This window comes from Rhinatrema bivittatum, chromosome 4, assembly GCF_901001135.1.
Source record: "Rhinatrema bivittatum chromosome 4, aRhiBiv1.1, whole genome shotgun sequence".
NCBI lineage: Eukaryota > Metazoa > Chordata > Amphibia > Gymnophiona > Rhinatrematidae > Rhinatrema > Rhinatrema bivittatum.
Genome location: NC_042618.1, coordinates 416,796,367 through 416,810,975, shown reverse-complemented (window position 1 = coordinate 416,810,975; position 14,609 = coordinate 416,796,367). Strand labels below are relative to the sequence as shown.

Here is a 14,609-nt window from a genome sequence, read left to right as displayed (position 1 = left end):
TGAAAAGGCAAAAAAGAAATCAGGAATAAAAAATGGAAGAAAGAAAATATAGTAACCAGAGCCATACTAAGGGCTATAGTTCCACCCCCCCCCCCCCCCCCAAAAATAAAAAAACCAAAACACAGTATAACCTTAAACTAGAATGCCAAAAACCCTTATAAGAAATGCTGATTTATACTAGTAGTATCATTAACTAAAACCATGATAATAGCTTGTAAAGTATATGGCGGATTTTCCACATTGAATAGTTTTAGAGAGATCTAGAGATTAGCTACAAGTTCTATTTGTAACACAGCTAGGAGCCTCATAGCAATGGTTTTGCTATGCTGGAAAACGTCAAGATAAATTAATTATTCACCTGACTGAAAGGTTCAATATCTTTAAATGGTCCATATTCAATCGCATCTTCTGCCCTGGATGGATTACCAAGCTTGGTGTAACTCTCTACATTTCGGGAGGCAAGCTTAACACGAGTAGTTTGAGTCTTGGTTGGGTATGGCGAGTAGAAATAATGATTTCCCTCAAATATAACAAACTGTTTCTCTGCCTGTGTGATGTGTGTCGGGTACGGCTGCAGAACATGTGTAAAAACCACATCTATGACCACCTTTGTCTTAGCACCAGGAGCAAGGGAAGAGGAGAACTTCACTGTGAAGAACTTTTCACTGAAAGAGAGAAATATAGAAAGCAGCAGAGGGTGAAGCTCTAAACTTCTTTCATGATTTTGTTTTTAAATCAACAGCATATCAAATCAACAGACACCAATTTCTTGCCACCAACCAAAATATCAATGCTGAAAGCTCATTGGCACATACTGGCCCATAAGGACAGTGATTTTTTCATGCATCATACATCCCCTACCCCCCCCAACATACACACTTAAAACATTTCAACTTTAATTAAAACAAAAATATTCCTCCTAGGCATGAGTAGATAACCCACGCGCCTACTGCACCATAATAAAGTTTGATAGTTACAAAAACAAGTCAAGAGTATGTGGAATGAATGTGTACCGTTCTCCCAACTCAATTTAGAGGGGGTTTTTTTGTTTGTTTTTTTAATGTAAAAAGCAGTTTCTAGCCCTTTTAGCAACAACTGGGTGACAAGAGGAAATGCGGTCTCTAAACTTTAAAATCCATGTGACAATACTCTATCATCATCATTTAAAATCTTTAAAACAGAATAATTCTAGATTTCTCTATTGCCCCCTCCCTGACTTGACATTTTGTTTTAAATTAAATAGTATGGAATAACTGTCAAAACATGGCGCTGTAAGCATGAAAGTGTTGGGTCAATTCTGCAATCCACCACATACAGAGGAATTCTGAACTCCTCTATCCTCCCATGCTCAAAATTACCGTTTAAACTCTTTAGAATTGGGACAGGTACCATATAAAACAAGTAAACTGACTTGTACTGGATACAATAAATACTACATAAACAGGCTGATCTATATTGTTCCATCATATTAGATTAGAAAATTCCTAACACACAGCATCCATAAATGTAAGTGGTATTGGGAATCCAGGATTCACATTTAAAAAAAAATGTGTTGGCTTTATAAAATTGTACATCACACACACTTTCATACAAAAACAATAGAAATGTACTACAAATCAGTTCTTCTCAAATCTATCCTGGAGGACCCGCAGCCAGTCGGGTTTTCAGGATATCCACAATGATGTATGCATGAGGAATTTTCATGCACTGCCTCCACAGCATGCAAATTTTATCTCATTCATATTCATTGTGGATATCCTAAAAACTCAACTGGCTGGGGGACCCCTCAAGACAGGTTTGGGAACCTCTGTACTAAATGAAACAAGATTACTGATGCATATGTATTTTAACCAGGTGGTAAATACCAAACAATTTGAGTGCCAAAGCAAATTCTTTCCATTTTCTTTCCAATATAGGACAATTTATTTGTAGAGCAGGAGGCTCCTAGCAGGCAAGAAAGTTTCAAGGAAAAGTGAAAACCACATGAGACTCCAAAAGGCTGATGAATACAGACATTTTAATTGGCAAGAAATACTTTAATCTAGAAAAATGAAAAGCAGCAGCATCAGCTCTGAAGTGCAAGCTTACAACAGTACTATTTTATAAGAAAATACAAATTTCTTAAATTAACAAAAGGGCAATCTCACATAAGTGAAGGGACCTTCCGTTTTCAGTTTTTTTCCAGGAATTTATCAGCATTTATAATAATCGAGAGATCGAGATCGAGAGAGAGAGAGCACGAGACTTTCATTTTCAGTTTTATTTTATTTTTCTGGAATCAATGATTATAATTAATAAAAATGAGATATTCAGTAGAAATACAGCAATTTCTCCCACTGATTTTCTCCTATATAGGACCCCACATTTATGTGAGATTGCCTTTTTTGTTAACTTAATTTGCAGCCAGAAGATAGACCTTGCCCCGCCTGGTGTCGAGCCGGACTCCCAGATACTCCAAGGATTGGGAAGGCTTGAGGCTGCTCTTGGCCAGGTTTACCCAACAGTTCCTGTAACAAGGAGATCACCCTGTTGGTCACCAGGAAGCTCTCTTCCATGGACTTGGCCCAGGTCAGCCAATCATCCAAGTATGGGTGCACCAGGATCCCATCTTTCCTCAAGGCTGCCACCATAAATCGCAGAAAGTGTTCTGAGGGCGGTGGCTAGGCCAAAGGGCAGCACTCCAAAACTGATGTCAACCCAGTACCGCAAAACATAGGAAACTGTTCTTGTTGGATTGGAATATGTAGGTAGGCCTCGGATAGGTCCAGGGAGGTTAGGAACTCTCCCAATTGTACAGCCATTATCATGGAACATAAGGTCTCCATTCGAATGAGTCACTTGCAGGTGACTGTTGACACTCTTGAGGTCCAGGATGGGACGAAAGGAACCTTCCTTCTTGGGTACGACCAAATAAATGGAATAACGCCCAGGATTTTCCAGGAATGTAGGTACAGGCATCACAGTCCTCATCCCAAGGAGCCTCAGAAGTGTAATCTCCACTGCCTGCTTCTTGTGCTGGGAGTGGCAAGGAGACATCACGAGGACTGCTGTGGAATTCCAGCGCATAACCTTATCGTATGACTTCCGGTACCCATTTGTCCAAAGTGATCTTGACTCACGTTAGTAAAAAGAGAGAGACACAGACGACCCCCTATCTCCTCGTCCCGAAGGTGGGTTGGTAAAATTTCACTGTGGTATTCAGGATGAGCCTGAATCCGAACCTGCCCCTCTCTTGGGCTGCCGGGTACAAAAGGACAGAGATCTCCCAAGGGGTCAAGACCTCTGAAATGTCAAATTTCTGTAGGAGCAAAAACACTGGGAATCCCTGGAATGATCTCTCAGGCAAGGGGCGCTGTAACTGCTCTCTTATCTTCCCGTAACCGGAGAACTGAAGATTTGCTCCATTTACTAGCCAGCTTTTCCAGCTTGCTCCTGAATAGGAGTGATCCTTTAAAGGATATCTTTGTAAGATTAGCTTTGGAGGTTGCGTCAGCTAACCAATTCCGTAGCCATAGCTGTCTGGCTGCTACCAGTTAGGCCACTCCTCTGGCTGAAGTATGGACTAAATCAGAGTCCACGTCTGCTAAAAAGGCAGCAGTGGGTTCCATTACCGTTCTGGAATTCTCCCAGAGTCATCCACCTCCTGAGAGAGAAGTAGATACGAACGAGCCACCAGAGTGCAACAAGAAGCAATCTGTAAGGTCATTGCTACTGCATCAAAAGCTTGTTTAAGAATAGACTCAATCCATCTATAGAGCTTCCAACACTTGGCCCTCTTTAAAACTTGCTTCTAGGGCATCTTATTCCAGATCAATCAACTCCTGGATGGCATCCATCACTGGAAATTAGCAAGAAGCTTTCCACAGGGAAATCAGAATGGGATTCTTCTTTGGTTCGGTCATAGAATCCGCTCCAGGAACTCCCAGCATCTTCAGGATCTGGGAAACCAGGGTCAGCAATTATTCTGTAAAAGAACCGTAACATGGTCCAATACAGTTCCAATCCTGGGGGGATTTCTCCATCTTCAAAGGAATCTGGGTCCTCCTCTTCATCCATGCTATCTGGGTCCCTACCAGGGATACCCTTGGTAAGGCGAGGCATGCCTCAGGGTCTGGCGGTAGGAATGGGAAAGGGAAGGGTCACTGGCTGAGGTTCCGTCTGGACAAGGGCAAGTGAGGCAGTAGACTGTGCCTGTGTGAAGAGTTGCAGCCTCGGGAAAAACTCCATCCAAGAAAAGGCAGTCAGATCCATGCCTAGTCCAGGAAGTACTGAGGTGGGTCCAGCTGAATTTCTCTCTCCCATGGATGACCTGATCCGGCGTACTGCCAGTTAAGACTGTGACCAACCCATCAGCTTAATGGGAGGAGCCTGGCTTAGCAAAGTCCAAGGAGGCTAACTCTTCTTGGGCTTCCTCACAGTGCTGACACAAGTTGGAATCGAGGTCAGGCTGTGAAGCCCTAAAATGACAAGTGATGCAGAGAACAAGGCGCTTAGGTTTCTTGGTTGCCGGCGCCATTGGCAGCTTTAGCTGTGCATTCAATCGGCTCATGCTTAAGAACGTATGCGCACGAGTTTAGAGTGTCTAAGCGGGGCGCAGCAAGGCGCACAGCTCTTTCTGTACTGCGCGTTTTAAAAAGTTGTGCGCGCAGGGATGTGCCTGTTATGCGCACTGACGTCCTATGAGGGCAATACAGCACGCACAGAAATGCGCAAGATGGCGCCGCTGCTGCCTACCATGCGGTGTGCCAAGCCTATAGTGGGGCCTAGCCCAGTGGGAGTTGCTCAACCTGCTCGGAAGCCCAATTCCCCTTATCCCAACGACAGTGGGAACGACATCAGTACGGCGCGCCAAGTATGGAGACCAGGGGGAGTCCTACTGAAAATTCCTCTAATCGTCTCTGAATTGGAAGGTAAGTCTTCTGAGTTGTTTTTATTTTTTTTTTTTTTTTTAAATATCTGGGCTCAGTACTTACGGCTGAATACAGACATGGTGTCTAGCTGCAGGGAGAGGGCTTTGGCTGTCCCTGCTATGCTCGGCTTCTTGCACCTGCTGCCTAAGCAGCAAAGTCCACGCTGGGAGCCGGCTACTGGACCAAGGCACACGTCTAAGGGATCTCGAAATTACCTCAAGAATTCTCAACTCGGGGAGGGACCTTTAGATATCACTGCAGGAGAACGGGCCTCAAATTTCTTCAATTTAGAATGCAGAATTTCCCCTTCCAAAAAGCATAACAATTCCCATAGGGAGAGGAACGTCCATCATCTACTGGAGATGGAGAATACTGGAGGGCCGAGGTCGTGGCAGGGGTATATGTACTGTGATGTCAGCTTTGAAACCTGACTCCATCTGCTGGCAGGGGAGCATAACCCATTGATCCCGAATCCATCTGGCTACATGCTAGTAATTCATCAAGAAACTGCTCACGTATTTTAGATTTTCAGTTTACTAAAGGAAAATTAGTTCTTACCTGTTAATTTTCGTTCCTGTAGTACCATGGATCAGTCCAGACCGTGGGTTGAGCCTCCTGTCCAGCAGATGGAGACAGACCAAAACTGAAAGGGTATCCTATACCAGGACAGAGCCTACCCTGCAGCCCTTCAGTATAACCATTGTCAAAGCAGAAAACAAACATAAGTAGGAGCAAGCAAGTAACCAATAAGCTCAAGTGAGCAACTCAATAACATTTATTTATTTATTTAAAATTTTTATATACCGACATTCATCAGGGATATCACATCGGTTCACAGTGTAACGCAAACAGACGCCTGGGGAGGCGTTTTACATCGAACAGAATTATATCGAACAGTTATAACATGTTAACATAGTATGTTAACATATAACATGTATAACATAGTAAAGAACATGGTAGAACTAAGCGCTCTTGCATATACTTGGTTCTCAACAACCAAGGCTTCTGGTGTAATCGTCCGGTGTTCAGTAGGAAATGAAGTATTGACTTCTGAGAATCTGCAATAACAAGCTTCAAGTGGACAGTAGGAAAAGAGACACAGGGAAAGGAGTCTGGACTCATCCGTGGTACTACAAAAACGAAAATTAACAGGTAAGAACTAATTTTCCTTTCCCTGTATGTACCCGGATCAGTCCAGACCGTGGGATGTACCAAAGCTTTCCTAAACCAGGTGGGATCGAGAGTCCCGCTCGAAGCACTTGTTGCTCAAAGGAACCAAAAACCGGTGCTAGTACATCCAGCCTGTAGTGTCGAGCAAAAGTAGGCAGGGACGTCCATGTGGCGGCCCTGCAAATCTCTTGCGGAGAAACCGATTGGCTCTCCGCCCAGGAAGTAGCTTGAGAACACAACGGATGAGCCTTTAGGCCCTCAGGAACCACCCGACCTTGGCAAAGATAGGCCGAGGAAATCGCCTCTTTCAACCATCGCGCAATAGTAGTCTTAGAAGCCGGTTGGCCCCGATTGGGACCACTCTAGAGGACAAAAATATGATCCGAGACCCAAAAGTCATTGGTGACCTGGAGATACCGGAGTAGAACGCGTTTGACATCAAGTCTGCGAAGATCGCCCCCAGCGGTACCCGCAATCTCCTCTGGGGAGAATGCTGGAAGCTCCACCAACTGGTTGACATGGAACATGGAGACAACCTTCGGCAAAAAAGAAGACACCATCTTGAGAGAAACTCCTGAATCAGAAAAACGCAGAAAAGGTTCCCAACAGGACAATGCTTGAATCTCTGAAACACGCCGAGAGGAAGAAATAGAGACTAGAAAAACTGTCTTGAGCGTGAGGTCCTTTACCGTAGCCCGACAGAGAGGCTCGAATGGAGCCACACAGAGAGCCCGGAGGACGAGATTAAGACTCCACGATGGGCAAGTAGAGTGAGCGGGTGGTCACAGGTGCTTGACTTCCTTCAAGAACCGAACCACGTCCGGGTGGCCCGCTAAGGGATGACCCTCGACCCGTCCAAGGAAAGAGCCGAGAGTGGAAACTTGCATGCGCAGGGAACTGAAGGAAAGGCCCTTGGAGAGACCCTTCTGTAGAAAAGAAAGAATCAACGAGACCGGAGCGGAGCATGCTGAGACGCCCGACTCCGCACAGTATCAAAGACCTTCCAAATGCGCACATCAGCTAGAGAAGTCGACTGCTTCCGAGTTCGCAGCAAAGAGGAGATCATCTCTGTTCAAAGGCCAGGCCGCTAGACAAAAGCGATTGGCCTGGTCGAAAAATACAGGCCCCTGCCGAAGCAGACGAGGAAGATGGCCTAGCCGGAGAGGTCAGTCCATCGCCAGGTTGACAAGATCCGCGAACCATGGTCTGCGAGGCCATTTGGGAGCTACCAGAACCACTGGCCCTCAGTGGAGTTCTATTCTTCTGAGAACTTTTCCGACCAGAGACCACAGAGGGAACACATACAGAAGGACGTCCGCGGGCCAAGGAAGAGCCAGAGCATCCACTCCCTCCGAGCCGTGCTCTCTCCAGCAGCTAAAGAACTGGTTGGCCTTGGCATTGCGCAAGGTCGCCATGAGGTCCAGGTGAGGGGGACCCTACCTGTCGACGATCAGAGCCACGGCTTCTTCTGAGAGTTCCCACTCTCCCAGATTGAGAGACTGACGACTGAGGAAATCAGCCTGTACATTCTCCTTGCCCGCTATGTGGGAGGCCGCCAGGCACTCCAGATGCCGTTTCGCCCAGTCGAAAAGACGGCTGGCTTCTAGGGCCACCAGGCGACTGCGAGTGCCTCCCTGACGGTTGATATAAGCCACAGTGGTGGAGTTGTCGGAAAGAACCCTTACCGCTTTGTCGCGTATCAGGGGCAGAAACTCCTGCAGAGCCAGACGCACCACCCGGGCCTCCAACCGATTGATGTGCCAACGAGACTGAACTGGAGACCAGATCCCCTGGGTGGACTGGGACTGGCAGACTGCGCCCCAGCCCGAGAGACTGGCGTCCGTGGTTCCTATCATCCACTGTGGAGATAGAAGAGGCATTCCCCGGAGCAGATGAGGAAGCGAAAGCCACCACTGCAAGGCGGCGACGGTAGAGGCTGAAAGCGGGAAAACTACGTGAAATTGTTCCGACACCAGCTGCCAATGGGATAGCAAAGCTCTCTGTAACGGTAGCATATGACCAAATGCCCAGGGGACGAGGTCGATGGTGGAAGCCATTGAGCCCAAGACCTGAAGGTAGTCCCAGGCCGTCGGAAGAGGCAGTGAGAGCAGATTCCGAACCTGGTCAATCAACTTGAGAGCCTGCGCACGAGGTAGGAACACCTTGCCGATCCGAGTATCGAAGTGGGCCCCCAGGAACTCTAACACCTGGGAAGGCTGAAGGTTGCTTTTGGGAAAATTCACTATCCAGCCAAGAGATGCGAGGAGAGCTAGAACCCGATCCACCGCCTGTCTGCAGAGAGTCTCCGACTTGGCCCTTACGAGCCAGTCATCCAGATAAGGGTGGACTAGGACTCCTTCGTGGCGGAGGGCCACCGCCGCCACCACCACCATGACCTTGGTGAAGGTGCGTGGTGCGGTAGAGAGGCCAAAAGGCAGCGCCCGAAACTGAAAATCCCGGTTAAGGACGTGGAAGCGAAGATACTTCTGGTAATTGCGGTGAATCGGAATGTGGAAGTATGCCTCTGTCAAATCGAGAGAGGCGAGGAACTCTCCGGGGTGAACCGCTGCTATGACCGCTCGCAAGGTTTCCATGCAAAAATGTGGGATCTTGAGGGCCTGATTGACCCTCTTGAGGTCTAAGATCGGCTGAAAAGACCCATCCTTCTTGGGAACCACGAAGTAAATAGAACACTGGCCTGCGCCGAGCTCCTCCTTCGGAACCGGGACAACTGCGCCCAGACTCAGAAGCCTGGTGAGGGTTTGCTCCACCGCCTCCCGCTTGAGACGACCGCAAGGGGAAAATACAAAGAGGTCTGGTAGATCGCGAACAAATTCTAAGGCGTAACAGTCTCGGACAATGTCGAGGACCCACTGGTCCGACGTAATGTTGACCCATTCCTCGAAGAACAGGGAGAGACGACCGCCCAGAAAGAGGACAGAGGAATGGGTCAACCGAACTTCATTGTGTGGCGGGCTTTGGGGTGGCGTGCTGAGATTGTCCTTCGCGGAAGGAGCAACGCCCACGAAAGGGCTGAGAGCAAGATTGAGACCGGGTCTAGAGGAGCCACTTCGTCTGCGGGGTGTATATCTCCATATTCGCCTGGACGCAGAGGAGGTCGTAGAGCACACCAGCCCCATATGCTATGACACCTTCCAAACGATCAGCTGTTGAACCCACCTGAGACCCGCCTGCTGCATGAGACTGCTGCAGATAGTCGCCCGGACTCCCAAAGCCAGGACCTTAAAGATACGCTTCAGATGGGCTTCGAGCTTACGATCCTGTCCATCCTTCAAAGCCATCTATCCCACCACAGGGATAATAGTGTGCTTGGTGACCGCCGAAATGGAAGAGTCCATGGTGGGAATCTTCAGCATGTCCAAGCATTCCTCCGGGAGGGGATAGAGCTTGTTCATAGCTCGCCCCACCCAGAGTCCCGCTTCGGGAGCCTCCCATTCCCGCAGGAGCAACAACTTATGCATAGCATGAAAGGGAAAAGCACTTGCAGGAGCCCTGAGTCCTGGCAGGACTGGGTCCATATCCTTGGGCAAAGAGGTCTTAAGTGTGCCCGCAGGGGGCCTCTCCAGCCCCAGTTCCTGAAGGACAAAGGGGATGAGGGGCTCCAACTCCTCCCTTTGAAACATGCGGAGGACCCTAGGATCATCCCCCTCCAGGGGTGCAAGCGTGCTCACCAAATCTGCCATGGGATCCGGATCCGGAGTAACTGGGGCCACCGGGGGGGGGGGGGGGGGGTCAGGAATAGTGCTTTGACACCTATTGGGTTTTTTTGAGCACTTTACACAACTTACACATAGCCCACTTACTGTTTTTTTCTATATACATGGTGAGGCATAATTACCAGACCCCTTTGGTTTTTACTGTATACCCTTTGAACAAATAGACAAAAATTGATAAAATTTAGCAGAAACGTCTTGTAGACTATGTTGTTATAAGCAACAACGTTCTAAACTACTGGCTCAGTTTGTGTTCAAAGTGTCTGCCTTTAGCTTGAACGCATGCACATTAACAAAGTTTCGCCATTTGGCACTAGAATCCAGTAATTATGCCTCATAGTGTAGATATACGAAATATCTATGATATAGTGTTAAGTATAGTCCTCGGGACACACCTAGTCAAATCAGGCTTTCAAGTCATCCACAAAGAATATGCATGGTCTATATCTGCATGCACCGACTCTTGTATATTCATTGTGGATGTCCTGAAAATCTGACTGGCTAGGTGTGTCCCGAGGACTGGGTTGAGAGTTACCAAAAGGTTTAAACCTGGGGTCCCCAAACTTTCAACTAGATTCATCATTCTGCTATATTTACTGTTCGATATGTTCCATGTAAACCGCCATCCCGGCGATAGTTATCTCTGTTATCTGTGAACCGGAGTGATATGTATATTATACAGGAACTTCCGGTATATAAAAACCAAAAATAAATAAATAAATAAATTTATAGCAGAATGATGAGGCATGGGAAAAAAAAAAGGGGGGTGGGGGGGGAGACAGTGGGCAGCTGGCCGCAATGCTGTTTCACTTGCGCCACACACCATTGCCCCCCATAGCGCCACAGGAAAATGCTTAGTTATTTCCCATGGTGCTGCTGGGGATAATGTGAAAAACATTATTGCCTGTGGTACTGCCAGAAGATAACTCTGCCCAAACCTCGCTCACACTCCTCCCCCTTCCCCTAATTTGAATACCACTGCCACAATACGGCCAGTATCGCATGGAATAAGGCCGTATCGCCCGCATTACCAGCACATCGCAGAAAAAAAGAATGACCTTGCTGGGTTCCCAAGTGTCGCAAACCGGTTGGGTTTTCAGGTTTCCGCAATGAAGATGCATAAGTCTATTTGCATACAGTGGCGACAGTGTCACTGTGGCAATCATGAAAACCTGAGAGGGCCTCAGCACTTAAGGACTGAATTTGGGGACCCCCTAGTTTAAACAAATCACTCACTGAATACAATTGCTATTCCCAACATGAGAACCTAACATTTCCAAAAGATGTTTGCATTATCATCCAAAACCTATAGTTTCACTGGAAGTCTAAATTGCAGAACCATAATAAAAATATTTTGTGTAATTTAAGGCTGAATTTGTTAAAAAATTATAACATTTAGACTTTAAAACAGAAAATGGATCATCCACATTTCCACATTCTGCACATCAACAAAAACCTTAGGTCTGCTGTTATTTAAAAAAATTGCACATACCCTTCAAAATCCACAACCTATTCTTACTAAATAGAAAACTGCTCAATTCGTTCATGTCAAAACCTTTCCTTCTACTGATTAGATATAGCAGAATTTCTCCTTTACCAAACCAGTTTTGGTGAAACCTGGACACACAAAAGCCAGGCTGATGAGAAAAATTATAACAAATGAATTATTTCATGTACAAATCTGCCAGTGCTCTTCATTTCTAAACTACTCTTTCTGGGTCCTCAATTTTCTCCTTGATCTTTTGGACAGGTTTAAGTTTGCCACATACAATAATTGAAAGAAAGATTCATCCTGTACCAGGACTGTTCTTGAAATTCAGTAGTAGTCTTACCTTTTGCCTTTAACTTTTGATTCCCGCACTTCCAAACTACCACCTTCCTCTTCCTCCTCACCTTTTACCTGTTTCAAAAACAAATTTAATGTTATGGACACTGAAATCTCTTCTGTTGCTCGGTTAACAAGGCATCCCTTACAACATACACTTATGTGCAGCAGAAACATTCCACAACCTTGCGATCTATTTGAACCCTAAATTGGAACACTGCAATACATAACACGACCTATAAATGACTTCAGGAGTCTCCTTGAATGCTTGAAATGAGAACACTGCATATTAGCTATTAATTTTGAAAAGCATATTTTTATTCCTATTGTAACTGAAATTGATTTTTTCTTCTAGAATTATGTGGGTATGAGAATCTATTACCAGAAGCAAGAGAGTCAAAGTTGGGCTAGGCATAATCTTAAAAAGTGAGAACTGTAAGGCACTTGTCTTTCAACTAAAAAAAATGTAATTGAGAGGGTATTGGTCTATTTAATATTACAGAATGTTAAAAAGAAAATCTGCAAAAAGTGTTGCATAAATAATGATTTTAAGCTTCCAATAGATAGGAAAATTTGGGTTTAAGGAAGGCAAAGAACCAGATATCTGTAAATACAATCTACATTGAATTTACATAATTTAAAGGTTCGAGTTCGTTACACTTAAATATAATAGAGGCTGAATATATTATTTTGTAAGCAAAACAATTGACCCAGTGACTCGATTGTACAATTTTATCTTACTAGATCGTGTTTCAAAATATTCACATCAAATCTATTCTTCCTTAAAAATAAACTTCAGTGATAATCTGATCTTCCAAAAAAAAGTTTAAAATATGCAAGATGGCTCAATTCTCTATCTATTTAAAGGGAAAACGGTTAGAGAGTGTGTTTCGAGTTTCCGGATTGTACTGTAAGTGCCTTTTAGTGCTGGATGCATTCCCTCTGTTGCCTGGCCTAAGTACACTGCTGCTGTCTAGCAGGCAGAGGGAACCTCTTGTGCTTACGTGTCAGATCCACAGAGATGCGGAAGACCCAGGGGACTGTAGCCTGTCACTGCACACTAAAAGGCGCCAAGTTTCGATGCAACAAGCTGATATTTCTGTTCAGTACCCTGCTCTGTCTCCCCCAACCTCCCTCCCAGTCCGGGTTAGAGCAGGTAACGGACAAGCGAGGGCAGCTTGGGCGGAACAGCGCTCGCCACCGCGAGGCCCGGAAAACTGGAGCGGGAGCAACGAGAGGCCCGCGCCCCAGGCTGGGGCTCACCCCGAGGTAGGCCAGCTGGCTCTCCAGCTCCGGGTCCAGCGCCAGCAGGAAGGAGTGGGCGGCCGCAGGTCCCGCGTTGGACACGACCACTTCGGCAGTCACTTTGGCCAGGTGCGTGCTGAGGTCCAGCGTCCGCTTCACGTCCTCATTCACTAGGTCCTCAGTCCGGCCCAAGCAGGCCAGAGCGGCCAAGCAGCAGAAGAGGCGAAGGGCGCGCCCCATGGCCGGGAAGCTGGCAGATGGAGCCGGATTGAAAGCGCCACCGTCCGCGCTCGGGACCAGCAACTCGGTTCCCCTCTGCTGACGCCCCTTTCAGCCGGCAGCACCTCCCAAGCCAGTGAGGACCCCACAGGCCATGGCAACCGAGGCTGCCCGCCCGGGTGCCTGATTGCAGAAAGAGAGACGCATCCGAGGAGAAAAGAACGATCAGCTTTTTTACTGCTATTTGTCCCGGGTGTACAGGTGACGTGCTGCAGGGGAGGCGCGGCCATACCATCACCACAATCTGAACTCAATTCAGGAGCCATTCGTTCACAGTGTCCGCCCTAGTGGCAAGATGGTCGGCTGTACCTAATCCTAAACACACAGCATTATTTTACCTTCTTTGTAGTCCCCATAGCTGGAAACTTGATTTCCGACGACTCTGAGATTGTCGTGGATTAACGGGGAATAGGAATTGCACACGTTTTCTCATTACATACACTCGCAAACTCACTTTCTCTCACACATCTCATTTTCCCAACCCTGCTTACTCACTGTCACTTTCTTCTCTCCAACACACTCGCATTCTTATTTTCCCACTCGAGCTCATTCATTTTCTCTTTTCTACTTAGTTGTACACTCACATGCACACTTTCACATACACATATGCTCACTCTCACCTACACACACATTCCGTAACTAACTCACATGCTCGCTCTAACACAGTGGTTCTCAACCCTTTTCCCATCGTGACACACTATGCTCACATGTGTGACACACTGCTCATTATAATTCACGATGGAAATAAAAAATAAAGGTCTGGTATTATTTTTATTTATTTTTATTGTTAAGAATGACACAAGGGAAAGACAAGTAATCTGAACAGAAATTGCATAAATAGTAAACATCTCGTACCAAAACTCCAATTTCCAGCACTCAAACAGTAACTACTGTTTGAAAACCTAAAAAACTGAACACTGAAAATATTACACCAGGCCTTAAGACACCAATACGCCTCCTATTACGAAAACAAATCAAGCCAGGCAGCTATAGAACCCTACACAAAAACTACGCCAGCAGAATACCTCACCTCAGTCACATGTGCAGACCCTCCCCTAACAAAGAATAAAGAGACCATAAAGCATAACTAGAAACATGCAGACAAAAACTGAACTGGAAACTGCAACAAGCCAGAGAGACTGTATGCAGTATAACAAAGGAAAAAGAGAAACTTCACCACTCCTCAAAACAAATCAAGACATATAAAATCGATAATAGTAAAACCATACTAACAAAAAAAACCCAGATTTCAAAATAGCTGAGGAATGGAATATCCAATAATTAAAAACTCATATACAAAATTTCTAGATATCAATAAAATATTTCAAAATAGTAGACACAAAGACCCAATAATGAAAAATAAGGATAAAAAAATGCGTTGTCCTGCATACCTGGGAACATTTGATATCCAGGTGCCCTGAGATGAATTCTCAGGAGGAGGGATGC

At 46.0% G+C, this 14,609-nt stretch overlaps 1 protein-coding gene across 1 annotated transcript in view; it reads right to left on the bottom strand.

The window, feature by feature from the left end:
* The window catches only part of RPN1 (ribophorin I), a 37,739-nt gene extending 24,438 nt beyond the window's left edge, over window positions 1-13,301 (bottom strand). The window contains exons 1-3 of the mRNA XM_029601296.1: window positions 12,903-13,301; window positions 11,647-11,714; window positions 359-665 (exon numbers count right to left, since the gene is read on the bottom strand). Coding sequence (XP_029457156.1) covers window positions 359-665; window positions 11,647-11,714; window positions 12,903-13,124 — 597 coding nt within the window. The 5' untranslated portion in view covers window positions 13,125-13,301. The remainder of the gene's footprint in view (window positions 1-358; window positions 666-11,646; window positions 11,715-12,902) is intronic.
* Between the last annotated feature and the right edge of the window lie 1,308 nt (window positions 13,302-14,609).